The sequence below is a fragment of the Ranitomeya variabilis genome, chromosome 3 (assembly GCF_051348905.1).
Source record: "Ranitomeya variabilis isolate aRanVar5 chromosome 3, aRanVar5.hap1, whole genome shotgun sequence".
NCBI lineage: Eukaryota > Metazoa > Chordata > Amphibia > Anura > Dendrobatidae > Ranitomeya > Ranitomeya variabilis.
The window spans coordinates 415,507,827-415,527,222 of record NC_135234.1 but is presented as its reverse complement, the minus strand read 5'-3'; the positions used below and the strand labels follow the sequence as shown (position 1 = coordinate 415,527,222).

Here is a 19,396-nt window from a genome sequence, read left to right as displayed (position 1 = left end):
ATACAGCTTGATAAATGACAATTATGGCTGAATCGTTGCCTGCTGTGTCTTCCTGAATAGTTTTTTTTTACCAAGAATTTGCTGTTTTTGTGCCTCGGCTTTCCTCAACTTCTATATTACTTTTGGACCTGGTAGGAGGCCCTGCACAACCGGTCAATGGTGCATATGAATTTAACATTGGACAAAGAAAAAATGATAGATAAGATTCAATGATTCTCACAGTAATTGTGCAAATAGATGAGGCAAGACATATTTTATCAATGGTTGCATGCCAATAGATATACCAATGTAAACCAGACTTTAACATTCATTTGTAAGAAACCTTCACATTGCAAACAGTTGTCAGGAAAGTTTTTCAAATATATATTTCTTATGATCCACAGTACATTAACCCCTTTCTGCCAGCTGACGGAATAGTACGTCAGTTGGCAGATCCCCTGCTTTGAGGTGGGCTCCGGCGGTGAACCCACCTCAAAGCCGCGACATGTCAGCTGTTTTGTACAGCTGACATGTGCGCGCAATGAGCGCGAGCGGAATCGCGATCCACCCGCGCCCATTAACTAGTTAAATGCCGCCGTCAAGCGCTGACAGCGGCATTTAACTAGCACTCCCGGCCGCGCGGCCGGAAGTGCTCGCACCGCTGACCCCCGTCACATGATCTCCTTGAGACCTCTATGGTTGTTGATGGCCGATTGCTTTGAGCGCCACCCTGTGGTCGGCGCTCAAAGTACACCTGGATTTCTGCTACATAGAGGTGATCTGTACTTCACCTCTATGTAGCAGAGCCGATCGAGTTGTGCATGCTTCTAGCCTCCTATGGAGGCTATTGAAGCATGCCAAAAAATTTTAAAAAATGTGTTTCAAAATATAAAAAAAATAAAAAATATATAAAAGTTCAAATCACCCCCCTTTCGCCCCAATCAAAATAAAACAATTTTAAAAAAATCAAATATACACATATTTGGTATCGCCGCGTTCAGAATCGCCCGATCTATCAATAAAAACAAAGGATTAACCTGACCGCTAAATGGCGTAGCGAGAAAAAAAATCAAAACACCAAAATTACGTTTTTTTGCTCGCCGCGACATTGCATTAAAATGCAATAACGGGCGATCAAAAGAATGTATCAACACCAAAATGGTATCATTAAAAACGTCAGCTTGGCACGCAAAAAATAAGCCCTCACCTGACCCCAGATCATGAAAATTGGAGACGCTACGGGTATCGGAAAATCACGCAATTTTTTTTTTTTTTTTTTAGCAAACTTTGGAATTTTTTTTCACCACTTAGATAAAAAATAACCTAGACATGTTAGGTGTCTATGAACTCGTAATGACCTGGAGAATCATAATAGCAGGTTAGTTTTAGCATTTAGTGAACCTAGCAAAAAGGCCAAACAAAAAACAAGTGTGAGATTGCACTTTTTTTGCAATTTCATCACACTTGGAATTTTTTTCCCGTTTTCCGTTACACGCCATGGTAAACCAATGGTATCATTCAAAAGTACATCTCGTCCCGCAAAAAATAAGCCCTCACATGGCCATATTGACGAAAAAATAAAAAAGTTATGGCTCTGGGAAGGAGGGGAGCGAAAAACGAAAACGAAAAAACGGAAAAAGCTCCGGGGGTGAAGGGGTTAACAGAGCAAAGACTTTGAGGCATCCATTGCAATGTACAATGGTTTCCTATTTATGACCATTAACCTTTCTTTTTCTTTTGTTTGCAGCCGGAACATTTACTGGAAGAGATCAATGGACATAAAAAGTAATACCGCCAACAAAATGGATTTCATGTCTCGATCCACATATAGAACACATTATGACCATATGCACTTAGTATCTTGAAATGGAAAATGTTAAAAAATGTGAATACCATTATTACTTACAGTGCTGTGCAAACGTTTTAGCCAGGGGTGGAAAAAACGCTGCAAAGTAAGAATTCTTTCAAAAATAGAAGTGTGAAAAGTTTATTTTTATCAATTAACAAAATGCAAAGTAAATGAACAAAAGAAGAATCTAAATTAAATCAATACTTGTTGTGAACTCCCTTTACCTTCAAAACAGCACAAAAGCAGCAATTTGTCTAGATACACTTTCACAGTTTTTGAAGGAACTTGGCAGGGTGGTTGTCCTAAACATCTTGGAGAACTAACCACAGATATTCTGTGGATGTAGGCGTGCAAATCCTTCTTCCTCTCCATGTAATCCCACACAGACTCAATGAGGTTCAGATCAGGGCTCTGTGGGGGCCATATCATCACTTGTCCTGCGGCAGAATAAAATTTTGAGCCAATCAGATGCCTCTCTGATGGTATTGCATGAAGGATAAATATCTACCTATATTTCCCAACATTGAGGACACCAAGATATAGGCAATGTTGCGGACCATAGACACAAATAACAAGGATTTCTGGAAATGATATGACCCCTACAAAGCTACAAATATATTCTGCAGTAGGATCATGGCCCCAAACATACAGCAAATTAAGAAACGATCTTCAGAGTAAAGAACAAAGAGCAACGGACGTGGTGACATGGCCCCAAAAAAGCACTGATTTCAACATCTAGTCTGTGTGGGATTACATGAAGAGACAGAAAGATTTGCGGAAGCCTACATCCACAGAAGATCTGTGGTTAGTTTTCCAAGATGTTGGAACAACCTCCCAGATGAGTTTCTTCAAAAACTGTGCACAAGTGTATCTAGAAGAATGTACAGTATATTGTATTGAAGGCAAAGGATGGTCACAACAAATATTGATTTGATTTCTTTGTTCATTCACTTTATATTTTGTAAGCTGATAAAAATAAACTGTCAGCACTTCTATTTTTTAATTCATGATAACTTTTCAGCATTTTTTCCACACCTGCCTAAAACTTTTGCACAGTACTATACATTGATATCATCCTTTTCCTTAAACCTTTCTTATCAGACGATGCAGTCTAAAGGGTGAAAAGTCTATTTTGTCGCCTAAAAGCTAAATAAATCAGAGCGAGATTGGATCGCAGTGCATGGACTGGCCGGCGGCTCTCCCGGCCTGAGTGTGACAGCTTCATGTATTTCAATGCAGCCTTTACGCTCGGGTTGGGAGAGCTACTGCCCAGTCCATGCAGTGTGTTTTGATCTCGCTACTATTTATTCGGCGGTCTGACTGCGCCCTAAGATGCACCTATCTTGTCACCTCCCCAATGTCAGTACCAGAATGCAGCAAACTGGATAGAGACACAACAATTAAAAGATAATGATCATGCAAAAGAGATAATTATATCCAGCAACATATACATCTTTAATATCCACCTTCTTAATCCACCTTCCCTCATTCATTACCATGGTCCACTTTTCTCCTGTTTTGTGAAACATATTTAATGCCTTTATTTTCATACTATATATAGGCAGAAAGCTGACAATCAGTGGTGTGGGCGAGATTATACAGAGCTCAGCATTAGAGGACTGCTGGATCTTCAGCAATTTTATCAAAATTACACCAAGCAGCCCAGTTAGTGACACATAGCTGGAATCAGAATCTCTTTCCCTACATCTTGCTACTCTCAGATTACATAGCAAAAACCTGGTGACAAATTTTCTTTAACAATATATTATCGTTGTTTTCGAGCAAAGTTTGTAACCACTTCCATTCAACCAAAGCAATTGCCTTTCTATAGCATATCCTAACTGATCACCCTTTAGTTGTCCTTTTACAATTCTATTAATGTTTCTTTTTAGCGAAACCTGTAGTTGAAAAGGCTGGGTGACAATGAATAAACTCCAGAACGGCACGTCAGCACTGTAATAATGGTATAACATTTTTTGCATATTGAAGGACTTTGAGGGAGAGCTCTATAAATCACTGCGTACTCTCAGTAGCTTTAATAATGGCTGACAAATAATTTATATGTATGTCTAATTTCACGTTACTTTACTATGTGTTATATTACCTAATCACAGTTATTTCCATGTATGTACTGCATTTTATATTATTCTAATCAATAGTTTAAGCCAATAAAATAGTTTTATGCCAAATAATGTGCGTTAATATTTGTGTGTTTTGACTGGTTAATTGGTTGGGTGAAGAAGGTTTAAACATGGGATATGTTTAACCATTATGTTAGTTTGATAAAGACCCAGACACAACCATTTGAAGGGTAACAGCTTTGGGTTTTTTTTCTATCCGAACTCTGGCACACAAAAAATAAACCAAATAACAGTGGACGTGGTATATTTGGACAGATTTATATGATTCTGTGTATGTAAATATTTTATATTCTTGATTCCATTGTCAGACAATTCTGCACTGTGCCGAATCCTGATGGATCATCGTAAATGGATGTTTTTGATTGTGTATTGGTGCTTGGTTCTGACCCGTTTTGTGACCTGACCCTGCATCTGGATTATTTTCTTATTTTCCTGTATATTTTAGAAACTTATTCTACTACTGCTAATTATTGTCCTTGGCTTACTCTTAACCTTTCTGCCTCGTCCTGTTCTAATGTTCACCAGCTTGAGATCTGTGTATGACCCGACTCTATCTCTGTCAGTTTAGCTGAGGAGCCAGACGTGGTTATTCGACTTCTACTCCAGTATTTGTGGACTCCTTGCAGCAAAGTCTAGATCCCTGTATAAGGTATAAAGTGAGCCCTTGGCTTCCTGAGGTGTACCTCAAGGTTAACAGTTTGGCTAGCAGCATGGTTGTGACTTGACGGGGTATTCCCATCTCTAAAATGCCTTTAATGGGTATTCTATCTCCAAGATCCTGTCCCAATATGTAGTGTGTATAATAATAATATTAGCAAATACCTCCAATTAGAAATGTAGAATAGTTCTGAACCGCTATGTTGCTTATTCATGGGCAGGCATTGCAGGACCTTAGGTATCCATGGTTACAACCACTCATATAGTGACAGTTAGCTAGTTGTTAGTGGTCGTAACCATGGATACCTAAGCTACTGTAATGTCCAGCGCATTGTAAGTGACATAGCGAATCAGAACTATAATACATTTTTACTTGGATATATTTGCTAATATTATTATTATTACACCTACTGCATATTGGGATAGGATCTTGGAGATGGGAATACACCTTTAAGTGCACAGGGACACTGCGGCTGTGTCCCTAATTGTTAACCAGTCACTCTGTGGCCACCCTGATACAACAGGGTGACTGGTAAACTTGTCAATGAACTGTACACTGTAGAATAAAAAATCCCTCCATTCTTGAGAACAGAGAGGATTTCTAATAAAAGGCAAATTTCAAAGTTGCTTGTATTTACAAACACTTTGCAGTTGCAACCATAAAAAATTAAGATAACTTCTTTCAAGGGGTTGTCTGAGAATAGAATATTGATGATCTATCTTTAGTATGAGCCATCAATATCAGATTGATGGGCGTCTAAGGCCGCCGTCACAGTAGCAGTATTTGGTCAGTATTTTACATCAGTATTTTTAAGCCAAAACCAGGAGTGGAACAATTAGAGGAAAAGCATAATAGAAACATGTGCACCACTTCTGTATTTATCACCCACTCCTGGTTTTGGCTACAAATACTGATGTAAAATACTGACCAAATACTGATAGTGTGACGGCAGCCTAACACTCTGCACCCCCACTGATCAACTCTAATTAGCTTTGGCAGTCCCCAATATAAGCAATGAACAAAGTTGTATTCAGCTACATTTGGTGTGTAGTGGCCGCATCCTGGTATGGCAGATCAGCTCATTTTTAGGCCGGGGTCACACTTCAGCGTAATATGGACAAGTGATATGCAATAGAAAATCGCATAGCACTCGGACCAGTATTCATCTATGGGGCAGCTCACATCACCGTATTTTTTCTCGGCCGTTTTCAGTGTGCGAGGGAAAGCGCAGCATGCTGCGATTGTCACCGACACTCGGCCGAGACTCGTCTCACTTTCACCCATATGAGCCTATAGGTGCGAGTGAGACAGCGCACATCACTCAGATATCATCCGAGTGCTGTGCGATATACGCTGACCCCGGCAATGGAGGAGATGGAGAAATTCATTTCTCCGCCTCCTCCGCAGCTGTGCTCCGATCCTCTGTGTGAGAGGCTCGGAGCACAGACGCATGATACTCGGCTCCCTGTCGCAGCAGAGCAGGAGCCGAGGGTCAATAACATATCGCATCCGATCCTCTTGCATCGGATGCAATATGCTAGTGTGACCCCAGCCTTAAGCAAATAGTAGCTGATCTGCAGTTCTTGACAGCAGCCTATACATATTCAATGGAGCTGTGCTATTCAGCTTCTTTCACTGTTCCCATTTTTACTGCCTCCAGGGCTAATAACAGCCGCTTGATTGGAGCGCCGGACCTGGATCGCTCTGATATTGATGATCTTTTCTAAGTATAGGTCATCAGCATTATCCCTTTCAAAGGGTAAATACTAGGGATATCTGCCAGCGCCAAACTGACAGCGGCTTTCTTTTTCTTGCTGGTATGCAGAACTATAACAAGCATGTGCTCACTGGAAGGTTTTGTTACCATGAATGACTTTCCAATTAGTTTCCATACACTTGACTATGGCAGAACAATCCCACATGATACTAACATTTGCACAGACATATGTCTTCTGTGGTCTTCTCTTATGGGCTAAAAGGAACCTTCTGAGCTTTCCAGGCCCAAAGTGCATCCCCTGCCCCCACTATAGCTACTCCCTGGTCGGAGGACTGATGGCTGGTGGCCGGGTTCGGCACAATCCTGACACTAAGCGAGGCTGTAAAATGTGGAATTTTGTAACATGTAAAGACTCTTAGAAGCGGATTCATTAAGACGTTTGGTGTGCTAGTCTTATGGAAGCATCTGCTGGAGTAAACTGCGCTACATCCATGAAGAAGGGCTTGGTACCTAGTGGGTGAGGCACATCTTACACCTGCCGAGCGCCTGCGCCACAAACGCTACTTCAGTCAGCGGCTGGCGCACATTTCTACTATAATTTGGTCCATTTCGTGGCATGGTGCCGCCACCCTCTGTCCCACCTCTGCCCACTGTGGCGGAGCCGGCTGGGACTGCCATAACAACAGTAAAAAAGGCTTCATATTAGGCTATGTTCACACGCTGCGGTTTTTGCTGCGGATCCACAGACGTTTTCCATGCAGGGTACAGTACAATGTTACCCTATGGAAAACCAAATCCGCTGTTCCCACTTTCCTTTTTTCCACTGGAAAATCCGCGCTGATTTTCTGCGGAAAAAAAGAAGTAGCATGTCACTTCTTTCTGCGGATTCCGCAACTGTTTTCCACCTGCACCAATAGGAAAGTGCAGTTGGAAAACCGCAGTGGAATCTGCAGGAGAAACCGCACAAAAAACCGCAGGGAAATCCACCGCGGTTTTGCACTGCGGGATTTCCAAATCAGGACCTGAAAAATCCGCAGCAAAAAAAGGATAGTGTGAACAAGCCCTTAAGGTAAAGCAAAAATATTGCCACGTTTCAAGTTTTAAGGCAGAATTCTGGCGCAAACTTCTTAATGAATTGGGGTTAATTGCTGGCTACAGCTGAGCCTGACAGAGATCCGGGTGCTGTGACATTTTTATAATTCGTTCACTTATGCAGACACCTATGCTTGCAATAACAACACGTGTGGCCGTAATATCATGTTTTCTGTTTCCGTCTCTTTTCTTGCCAGTACTAAACATGGCCTCCCAGGCACTTCCTGCCCTGACGCCGCAGCCTGCTCTCCGCTGATTGGCCAGTCGGCCCAGCATGGCGGCGGACGTTGCAGCGTGCTGGGGGCGGGGCAGAGGACGGCGTGCTGCTGTTAGAAGTAGCTGTGGAACTTTGGCGGGGATCCTGCGGCTGCGTCACGTCACTCTTTCTTTTTATTTTCGCGCGGGAAGCGGCTTCGGTGACCGGCAGGGAGCGGTCCTAGTTTCTGCTGGTATTTGCCGTCTGGAAGAGGCGGAAAGATGGCGAATAAAGAAAGTAAGCGGGGCCTCGCCGGGGCTGACACCTATACCGGTCAGTGGCATTCTGTTGCCGGTTTACAGCCGGGTCACCGCACCACGCGCACTCATGGCCTCTGGCTGTGTGTATTCCCGGGGCCGCCGTCCTCCTCCCGTCAGGCTTTGTGCTGTGTAGTCTCCCAGTGGGCGCCATTCGTTTTCCGCAGCATTGCCTCATTGTTCTGTAGCGGGGGTCGGCTGGGGCTCCCCACCATGGCGATCTGCGGCTGCCCTGTGGCTACTGACCACTGGGGCCCTATTCATACTTAAGGGCCACTTTAAGGCTACGTTCACACGTTCAGTTTTTTCATCAGTTTTTTTTCCTGTCCTGTTTTGAAAATCCGCAGCTAAAATTCAGCGCTGATTTTAGCTGCGGATTTTGATCCTTTTTCTTCTGCGGATTCCACTGCGGGTTTCCAAATGCAGTTTCCTATTGGTGCTGCTGGAAACCCGCAGCGGAATCCGGAGAAAGAATTGACATGGTACTTCTTTTTTCCGCAGGCAAATCCGCGCGGATTTTCCTGGGGAAAAAAAGGATCGTCGGCACAGCGGATTTTGTTTTCCATTGGGTTACATTGTACTGTAACCTACATGGAAAACGGATGCGGATCCGCAGCTGAAATTCCGCTCCGGATCCGCACCAAAAAACGCACCGTGTGAACATAGCCTAAAGGGAACCTGTCATGTGATAACGGTATCTGATGTTTGGGCGCTGGTCAGATTCGTCCGCGTCTTGTGGGAATGTTTCAGTAGAGTCTTGTAATCACTGGTGTTTCAGGAGTCCAGTGGGCGGGCCCCCTCTGACAGTCTTCCTTGTATGACTGCATTCAGATAGTTGTCAATCACTGGTAAGACCGCCCACTGGACTCTTACATAAAATACATTGTATTCCGTCTTTTCCAACAATCCTGTATAGAGACCCGCTCAGCGTCTCCTCTGTACCCTGCTGCCCACAGATTGCACTGCCTGTACGGTGACAAGTTCCCTTTAATGGGTCTGGGATATATATATAGAGAAATATATATATATATATATATATATATATATATATATATATATATATATATATATATATATATATTCTGCCCAACCTCCCTTTAGTCTTATTCTAGAGCTTGTAACCCCTTTCTGACTGACATCCCATACAACATAATTTATTAAAGTGCCACCTATAAACTTATTCTTCCTCACCCAGGACTGTGGGGTGAGCTACAACTCCAGCCCATTGATCCGTTTATGCAAAATGGCAAGTTCTCCCTTATACATAGAATGGGGGGGATAACGTGCTGATTGATATGGATCTGATAGCCTTGTCCCCCACCAATCTGGAGACGGGTTCTGTCTGTTATGACAGTTAATAAAGGAGCTGAAATGTGCGTGCTTGACCTGCATGTCAATATCTGTCAGACCGATGTATAAAGCGGAGTATCATGCGTCTGGCTCCCAATGAATGAACGCTGAGTTTGCGCGCTTCTCCTTTCAAGATGGGGTTCTGTTCTTGGATTGGAGGGGGTCTCGGTGGTCTGAGCCGCTATGTTCAGCAAATTATCCCCTTCCTATGATTAGGGGATAGCTTGCCATTTTTGAGAATTTCATTAATGCTTTAATGGTCTTATCATTTCAGGTCAATGGCTGTCTTCCTCGGTTGCTACATTTTTGTAATCTAGTTACTTTATGGTCTAGTGTATGGGACATGATTTTTGTAGTGATTGGAACGCATTTCAGTAGGGAAACCATTAACTATCCTTAGGGCAAACCTTAGATTGGTAGAATACCAGCACTTTTACAGGAGTCCACTATATCTAAATGAAGAAACAATGTGACCCATTCACTTCTCTAAAAGAAAAACAAGTCTATTACCTTTAATTTTTATATTAGAGGTTACTTTAGACCTTCAATAAAGTGTTAACATCTATGAATAGCGGCTGTCCACCTTGGTATAGACAATAAAAATTAACACAGTAAAAATGCACAAATCTCTTGAACCATATGATGGATTACAGAAAAATTGAATACACTGGCCGTGTGAATTAAGGAAAAGCAGAAACTGGTCACTTTTGACTTGGTAGCAAATCTTTAATGAAATTTGTTGCAAAATTAATACTTTTAAAAGGAATCTTTCACCCAAGGTTTTGCCACCTAATCTGAGAGCAGCATAATGTAGATAGAGACCCTGATTTCAGAGATGTTACTTTATGGACTGCTTGCTAATTTTTTTTTTAGCATGAAATTATCACTAGAGTAGTAGTAAACCTGCTGCCATGTAGTCCTCCATATTCATGAGCTTTGTATAACCTTTCCCCCACCCTTGATTTCTGCCTATGTACAGTGTAGACAGAAAGCAGCCAATCAGTGATCTGGGCCGGGTTATATAGAGCTCCACATTAAGAGAACTGCTAGATCTGCAACAAATAAAGCAGCTCAATTAGTCACATTGCTGGAATTGGGGTCTCTGCCCGTACGTCGTGCTAATTTCAGATGGGGTAACAAAAATGAGTTTACCTTTAATTTACAAAAATTGTTACCCAATCTGGACAACACCTTTTAATAGTCCATGAGCCGGGCCAGATATCGGTACCACCCGGAGTGACTAATTTTCTTTGGTATTTTTAGGTAGATGCATGTCTGTAGTTTATTTTTTGATATGATAGCCCTTACATATACGTAGCTTATTAACCCCTTCAGCCCTAGGCCTATTTGTACCCAAGTGCCTAAGCCAATCTGACCTGTGCCACTTCATGGGCTAATAACTTTGGAACGCTTTCACCTATCCAAGCCATTCTGAGATTGTTTTCTCGTGACATATTGTACTTCACGTCAGTGCTAAATGGGAGTCAATATATTTTACCTTTCTATATAAAAAAATGCTAAATATTCGGAAATTTTGGAAAAATCGGCAATTTTTTAACTTTGAAATTCTCTGCTTTTTACAAAAATACTGATACCCCCCATAATAGTTATTAATTTACACTCCCCACATGTTTACTTCATATTGGCATCATTTTGAAAATGAAACCTTATTGTTTTACGACGTAATAGGGCTTATAGTTTTATGCGCAATTTTTCACATTTACAGCAAAACCCACTTTTCAAAGGACCAAGTCACTTCTGAAGTCACTTTAAGGGGCTTACATAACAGAAACCACCCATAAATTACCCCATTTTGCAAACTACACCCCTCAAGCTGTTCAAAACTCATTTTTAAAAACTGTTAACCCTTTAGGTGTTCCACAGGAATTTTAGCAGAATGAAGGCGAAATTTCAAAATTTCATTTTTTTTCCAGATATTACATTGTAATCCAATTTTACCTGCAACCTAGCAAGGGTTAACGGCAAACCCAAACTTGGTTACCCTAATTCTGCAGTTTATAGAAACACCCCACATGTACTCGTAAACTAAAGTATGGGCACACAGCACAGCTCAACACGGAAGGAGCGCTATGTGGTTTTTGGGTGGCGGATTCACTGGAAGAAATCTAGGGGGCCATGTCACATTTGAAGGCTGCCTGAGGTACCCCCACAGTGGAAACCCCAAAAAGTGACCCTATTTTGGAAACTACACCCCCAAGGAATCTTTTAGGGGGTATAGTGACCACTTTGACCCAACCAGTGTTTCACAGTAGTTGGAAACACTTGGTTGAGAAAATGGAAAAAGTGCATTTTTTACATGAAGGTGTCATTTTAGGCTCATTTTTTTATTTTTAAGAGGTGTACCAGCAAAAAATGCACCCCACTATTTGTTCACCAATCTCTCCCGAACACAACAACACCCGATATGTTGTCGTACACTGCAGTATTGGGGAACGGCAGGCCTCGGAAGGGAAGGAGCGCCAAATGACTTTTGGAGTGCAAATTTTACTGGAAGAAATCTAGGGGGCTATGTCACATTTGAAGACACCCTGAGGTGCCCCAACACACGCACACACACTGACACATACACGTTCTGTGCTGAACAGGACTCTCCGGTCTTCTCTGCAGAGCTCCTATCTCCCTCTGTAGAGGCTGACACCTCCCAGGCTTGTGACTGATCACATGGCCGTGACATCACCACAGGTCCTGTACTGTGTGCTGCTGCTGGTAAGGAACTTGTGGAGAGAGGGGGAACAGTCACCTAGCACCAGCGCTCCCAGCTCTAAGAACGAGCGCCTCATGAAGGTGGGCCCCTGCCTCCTCCTTCCCTGCGCGGCGGCCTTTCCCCCCGGCGGCTGTATTCGGCGTATAAGACAACCGCCCTCTTGGAGCCATGTTTTTCATGGCTAAAAAGTCGTCTTATACGCCAGGAAATACGGTAAATAAAATTTTAATGTTTTTCTTTGTGTTTGCAGGTGTTTACTGACTATCTAACGGCATGATGGAAGTACCAGCAAGGAAGAAATCACGGATCGACTGTATCATACACTGCTCTAATGATGACAGCGATGATCTGGCGTCCCTTAAGGATTTGGACTCCTGGAAAACATTGCTTAGGGCTGCAGAGATCAGGCAGCATGAATCAGTCCTGGTAGCAGCTAAGGGCCTTGAAGAAGGAGAAATACCACACATACAATATCACCGTAAATGTCGTAGTATCTTTACAATGAAGAAGTCACTGGATTCTATCCTTGGCAAGGGTGTCAATGTCGAAACAGCAAGCAAAATCTCCATGAGGAAGCTACCGAGGGGTGCCCCCAGTGATAGCAGGGTGTATGCCAAAGTATGTATCTTCTGTGAGAAGTCAAGCAAGTACCTAAAAGGAAAACAAACAAGGGAGCCAATTGTCCAGTGTGTTGAGCTACGAGCAGATGAGACGATCCGCAGAGCAGCGATAAGGAAAGGCACACAGAGAATACTTGGTTTACTTAGCAGAGACCTTGTTGCTGCAGAGGGGCACTACCACAAGTCGTGCTACAAACTATTCACAAAAGATGATTCCCAAGTGGCCTGTAGGTCTAGTGCAGCTGAAAATCAGGTCGAAAGCGAGGAAGTACGCTACGAAGAGGCAGAGAAAGAGGCCCTTGAAGAACTCTTCTTGTATATAAGGACTAAATTGTTCCCAAACCCAGAAGTACTGCCTATGATAAACCTCACATCTAGGCTTGAGAGATTAATGATATCCCGTGGTATCATCCAACTGAAACCATCGACAAAGAAACATGTTCGACGAAAACTTGAAACAGAGATTGGGGAATCACTCCGCTTTCTCTCAGATGAGAAAGGTAAGCTTCTAGTCTATCCATGTAGCCTATCAATGGACGACCTTGTCCGGCAAGTACACAGCATGACAAAAGATCTGCAAGAAGCAAGAGCTGCTAACTCTGGAGATATCGTAACCAAAGCAGCAATGCAGCTAAGGAATGAGATCAAGAAGCAAGATGTGAGTCAGCCATGGCCTCCCAATACAGATCAGAATGTCGTTCCTGCATTAGTCACTCAATTCCTGCAAACCCTGCTTACAGGAGATTGTGAGTGCCAAACTACCTGTGAAAGAGCTCAACGTCTTGCCACATCCTTCGGCAGTGACTTGGTTTTTGCTGTTACCAATGGAAAGACAAAGCCACCAAAGCACGTACTGCTATCCTTTGCAGTTAAGTCTTTGACCGGCAATACAGAACTGATTCGAACTCTGAATCGTCTTGGCCACTGTGTGTCATATTCAATGGCTGAGGAGATCGATACAGCCCTTTGTATCCAGAAGTTGGAATGTTCAAAGGATGACATCCCAATGCCAGCAAGTATCTACCCAGGTGTGTTCACAACCCTGGCCTGGGATAACATTGACAGACTTGAGGAGACACTAAGTGGAGCAGGTACATCTCATAGAGTCAATGGCATTGCTGTTCAGTCCAATGTTGCATGCTCTGTGACAAAGAAAGTCCTGCCAGATGTAACCAAGTCGAAGAAAAAAAGCATAACTCTGACAGAATTAATGCTACCGATATACAATGTTGGGCAGCGGGGAGAGCCACCCAGGATTGAGACTTCGAATGTTAACACTACCAAGGAGGTCCAGGATTCAAAAACCAAAAACCATATCTGGCTTCTGGCTAGAATGTCAGACCATGAGGATCAGACCACCAGCAGTTGGACTGGGTTCAACATAAAAATCCGCAGCGACATTGTAGTGGCCCAGGACACTGTAAGCTACCTGCCCACTATCAATGCTCCTGCAACAGCCATGTCCACTGTGAATGAAGTCTTGGAGCAAACAGATGCCATCATGCAGACCCTGAAGCTTAACAGAATTGTGTGTGTGTTTGATCAAGCACTCTATGCCAAAGCTGCCGAGGTTATCTGGAAACAGGAGAAGTTCAAGAACATTATAATTAGAATGGGTGTCTTCCACACAATCTGTAATCTCCTCTCTATCATAGGGAACAGATTTCAGGATGCAGGCCTTAGAGATCTGTGTGTTGAATCCGGTGTAATCGCTGAAGGATCAGTGTCTGGAGTGATGGACGGCCGGAGGTACAACAGAGCAGTGAGACTACACAAGCTGGTCTATGAAGCACTTATGAGGCTTGCATGGAAAAACTTCCTTCCATGGCTAGAAGAAAACCATGCAAGGGACCTTCACCATCTGGATGAAACACTGAAGAACATCACAAACTTTCGCATCAGTGTGTCGCAGGGATCCTTCGAAAAGCTCTTGGATAATGAATCTTGCACACTTACCCTGAAGCTCTTTCAAGTTTATCTTGAGACCCTCAGAAATGAACAACTCTCAGCATTCTGGATGTCATACTTGGACATGGTCGAGACCATGCTGGCCCTGGTTCGAGCTTCAAGAGAAGGCAACTGGATGCTTCACCTAGGAGCAATCCGACAGATGATACCATGGTGTTTTGCCTATGACAAGGTCAACTATGCCCGATACCTAACCTATTACTATGCCACAATGTCTCGGCTGCCCATAGAACACCCAGAGGTCCATGAATACTTCATGCAAGGTGGCTTTTCGGTCCAGATCGGTAGCAAGAATCCTTTTGGACGAATTCCTGTGGACCAGACCATTGAAGAGACAATCAACAAAGACACCCAGACACCAGGGGGCACAAAAGGCTTCAGCCTCAAAGTTGGAGCTGTTTCCAGGTTCTACCTGACATCAGAGTACCGCAGTATGTACTTGAGGCAGCTGAGGGCCCTGGTAGGCCAACAATATACTGACTTCAGCCATTCAGACCTACAGGTGTCTAGGATTAGAAGAGATGAAGCCGATGTCCAATCTTTCGTTCAACTGCTGGAGACAGGTTGGGTGAACCCCTTCAACAAAGAGCATAATGGTGAACTTATCAGTTTGTCAACAGCGACTGTAGCACCACCAGATGTAGCCAAAGACCTTCAAGGGGCATACAGTATAGGAGAGGATGCATATCAAACATTCAAGGATGAGCGTTTGGGTACCGATAAGCCAACTACATTGTTTCATGACAAGATGACGAAGAACAAACTTAAAACGTTCTCTAACATCCAAATGAAGACACGCAGACAAGGTCTTGGCAAGGAGGTAATTTTGAAGGCTGACAGAAACCTATTTGGCCAGATGATACTTGTAGCTGAGAACAGAAAGCTACAAATGAGTGATGTCTTGACTCATCCCCTGGGTCCATTGCCATGGGCACTTGCCAATGGTGATGGGTCTATCCGCAAGACCAACAAGGCTGCCCTCGCAAGGGAGTTGGAGAGGAATGCTCGTCCTGCAGAAGTGATCCCCGAGCCCTCTGCAACCATCATTGATGGGATGAGCCTGGTTCAGAAACTGAAGGGAAACAATGCAACATTTGGCCAGCTAGCAGGCACAGCAATGAGTCGCGCTATCCATGAGGGTGCTAAGAGCAAGCGCATTGATATTGTCTTTGACGTCTACAAGGAGACATCCATCAAAGATACAGAAAGAGTCAACAGATATGAAGGCACAGGGATCCATTTCAAGAACATTCAACATGGGCACAACATCCAGCAGTGGAAAAAGCTTCTAAGTAGTTCCTCCAACAAGGCAAGTCTCATAAAGTTTCTGGTAGAAGAATGGAAGGCGAAACACCACAGGGAGAAGCTTGAGGAGAAGGAGCTGTATGTCACATGTGAGCAGCTCTGCTTTAAGATCACCAAAGAACAGTGGGAAGAGGCTGCTGACCTTAAGTCAAATCAAGAAGAAGCAGACACACGCCTCCTTCTCCATGCTCTTCATGCAGCAGAATCTGGTTACAAGTCGGTCATCATCACTTCGGAGGATACTGATGTCATGGTCCTGTGTCTGGGCATGTGCCACAAAATCCCATCCCACCTGTTCCAGAAATGCGGTACACAGAACCGGACAAGATTCCTGGATATCACCACTCTGAGCCGAACATTGGGAGGCAGCGTATGTGATTCATTGATTGGTATGCATGCATTTACAGGCTGTGACACCGTCAGTGCATTCGCTGGCCGTGGGAAGATGACGACACTCAAGCAGTTGAAGATGAACAAGACATACCAGGATGCCTTTCAGGAAGTTGGTCGTTCATGGGAAGTGTCTACCGAACTTTTTGAGAAGTTACAGGAAATCACCTGCCACATGTACCTGCCAACTACCCAAACAACTGAGGTAAACAGGCTCCGTTATCAGCTGTTCTGTGCCAGACGTGGAGTGGTAGAGTCAAGTCAACTCCCTCCTTGCCAGGACTGCCTTTTCATGCATGCACTGCGTGCAAACTACCAGGCTGCGATCTGGAGGAGAAGTCTGCAGAGCCAGCCATGGGTTGCAAACCCAACAGACTGCGGTTGGATGATAGATAACGACGGAAAGCTTGTTGTCAAGTGGATGCAAGGGGCACCAGCACCAGAAGCTATTATACAGCTACTGTCCTGCAAGTGTGTGCGGTCATGTGAACTTCCTCAGTGTACTTGCCTCAGCAATGGCCTGAAGTGCACAGACATGTGCAGATTACAGACATGCCAGAACAAGGGTACTGAAGACGAGCCAGTAGAACAACAGTCAGATTCAGAGTCCGATGTTGAAGATATTATGGAGTAACATATATATATATATATATATATATATATATATATATATATATATATATATATATATATATATATATATATATATATATATGCACATGACATGTTCAGTGTGTATTTACATAACTTGGATTAAATTTTGTTACAAATACTACATCTAGTCACTCCGGGTGGTACCGATATCGTCATATTTGGTTCTTGGCTCATGCTAAAATTCCTGTGGAACACCTAAAGGGTTAACAGTTTTTAAAAATGAGTTTTGAACAGCTTGAGGGGTGTAGTTTGCAAAATGGGGTAATTTATGGGTGGTTTCTGTTATGTAAGCCCCTTAAAGTGACTTCAGAAGTGACTTGGTCCTTTGAAAAGTGGGTTTTGCTGTAAATGTGAAAAATTGCGCATAAAACTATAAGCCCTATTACGTCGTAAAACAATAAGGTTTCATTTTCAAAATGATGCCAATATGAAGTAAACATGTGGGGAGTGTAAATTAATAACTATTATGGGGGGTATCAGTATTTTTGTAAAAAGCAGAGAATTTCAAAGTTAAAAAATTGCCGATTTTTCCAAAATTTCCGAATATTTAGCATTTTTTTATATAGAAAGGTAAAATATATTGACTCCCATTTAGCACTGACGTGAAGTACAATATGTCACGAGAAAACAATCTCAGAATGGCTTGGATAGGTGAAAGCGTTCCAAAGTTATTAGCCCATGAAGTGGCACAGGTCAGATTGGCTTAGGCACTTGGGTACAAATAGGCCTAGGGCTGAAGGGGTTAATAAGCTACGTATATGTAAGGGCTATCATATCAAAAAATAAACTACAGACATGCATCTACCTAAAAATACCAAAGAGAATTAGTCACTCCGCTTGGTACCGATATCGTCAAATTTGGTTCTTGGCTCATGGACTATAAAGGATATGAATAACTTTTATTCCATTTGTTAAAGGTTTTGCCGATTTAAAGGGAACCTGTCACCCCCCCCCCCCCCCCCCCCCCCAACAGCGACCTCAGTAGCGATCTCGCTATGTGTGACACGTACCAGCGACCAGGCCCCTGCTGCGAGATCGCTGGTCGTGTCGGAATGGCCTGGACCTTTTTTTGGTCGTTGAGGTCCCGCTGACATCGCTGAATCGGTGTGTGTGACACCGATCCAGCGATGTCTTCACTGGTAACCAGGGTAAACATCGGGTTACTAAGCGCAGGGCCGCGCTTAGTAACCCGATGTTTACCCTGGTTACCAGCGTAAATGTAAAAAAAACAAACAGTACATACTCACCATCTGATGTCCGTCAGGTCCCTTGCCGTCTGCTTCCTGCTCTGACTGAGTGCCGCCGTACAGTGAGAGCAGAGCGCAGCGGTGACGTCACCGCTGCGCTCTGCTCTCACTGTACGGCGGCACTCAGTCAGAGCAGGAAGCAGACGGCAAGGGACCTGACGGACATCAGATGGTGAGTATGTACTGTTTGTTTTTTTTGGTAACCAGGGTAAACATCGGGTTACTAAGCGCGGCCCTGCGCTTAGTAACCCGATGTTTACCCTGGTTACCAGTGAAGACATCGCTGGATCGGTGTCACACACACCGATTCAGCGATGTCAGCGGGACCTCAACGACCAAAAAAAGGTCCAGGCCATTCCGACACGACCAGCGATCTCGCAGCAGGGGCCTGGTCGCTGGTACGTGTCACACATAGCGAGATCGCTACTGAGGTCGCTGTTGCGTCACAAAACTTGTGACTCAGCAGCGATCTCGCTATGTGTGACGGGGCCTTAAGTTCGAAGGGCAGCGCAACTGCGCATGCCCGAAAACAAAAAAAAAACTGAAGGAAGAGGAGGCGGCGCTCGGCGCGCAGAGGCCATGAGTGAAGGATGTGAGGCGTCTGGATTAGGGGGAATGACCTGCCCCCCTGGCGATTTCACGGTATGAGGGACACATTTCAAAAGCGATTATTGCAGCAGTACCAGGGACCCGAATTAAAAGAGCCACCTTGTCAGAATGCAGCATTAATGCAGCACAAGGTGGCTCTTTGTTACCAATGCCTTGGGGGGGGGGGGCGGCGACAGGTTCCCTTTAAGTTCTCAGTGAATCTATCAATGACACTATTCTTAGATCAGTGTCCCTAACCCTGATGAGTCTCCTGTGCTCTAAGCTGAATTGTGACCAAATTAAAGTTGATCTATTTCAGCATGTTTTATTCTGATACCCGGTGCTATAACTATTTTTGTTACCCAAGTGATTAGTGGTTGTCATCTGTAATGATTTACACTGGGAAGTGCTAGTAAATACAAGAAACTTTGCAGTAATCTTAGGCCATGTTCACACGATCCTTTTTTTGATCCTTTTTTTTTCAGGTCCTGATTTTGAAAATCCGCAGTGCAAAACAGCACTGCTGATTTTCCTGCTGATTCCTCTGTGGGTTTCCAACAGCACTTTCCTATTGGTGCTGCTAGAAACCCGCAGCGGAAT

At 43.7% G+C, this 19,396-nt stretch overlaps 2 protein-coding genes across 3 annotated transcripts in view; both read left to right on the top strand.

Annotated features, from left to right (window-relative positions):
* Positions 1 to 4,024, top strand: part of LOC143816208 (uroplakin-3b-like) — a 64,235-nt gene extending 60,211 nt beyond the window's left edge. Inside the window, exon 6 of the mRNA XM_077296314.1 lies at positions 1,727 to 4,024. Coding sequence (XP_077152429.1) covers positions 1,727 to 1,844 — 118 coding nt within the window. The 3' untranslated portion in view covers positions 1,845 to 4,024. The remainder of the gene's footprint in view (positions 1 to 1,726) is intronic.
* Positions 4,025 to 7,717: 3,693 nt separating this feature from the next.
* Positions 7,718 to 19,396, top strand: part of RBBP7 (RB binding protein 7, chromatin remodeling factor) — a 98,608-nt gene continuing 86,929 nt past the window's right edge. Inside the window, exon 1 of one of the 2 annotated variants that reach the window (XM_077296305.1) lies at positions 7,718 to 7,929. In XM_077296305.1, the coding sequence (XP_077152420.1) occupies positions 7,914 to 7,929 (16 nt within the window). In that variant the 5' untranslated portion in view covers positions 7,718 to 7,913. Of the gene's footprint in view, positions 7,966 to 19,396 lie in introns of both variants that reach the window. The other variant, XM_077296304.1, reaches the window with a different exon arrangement.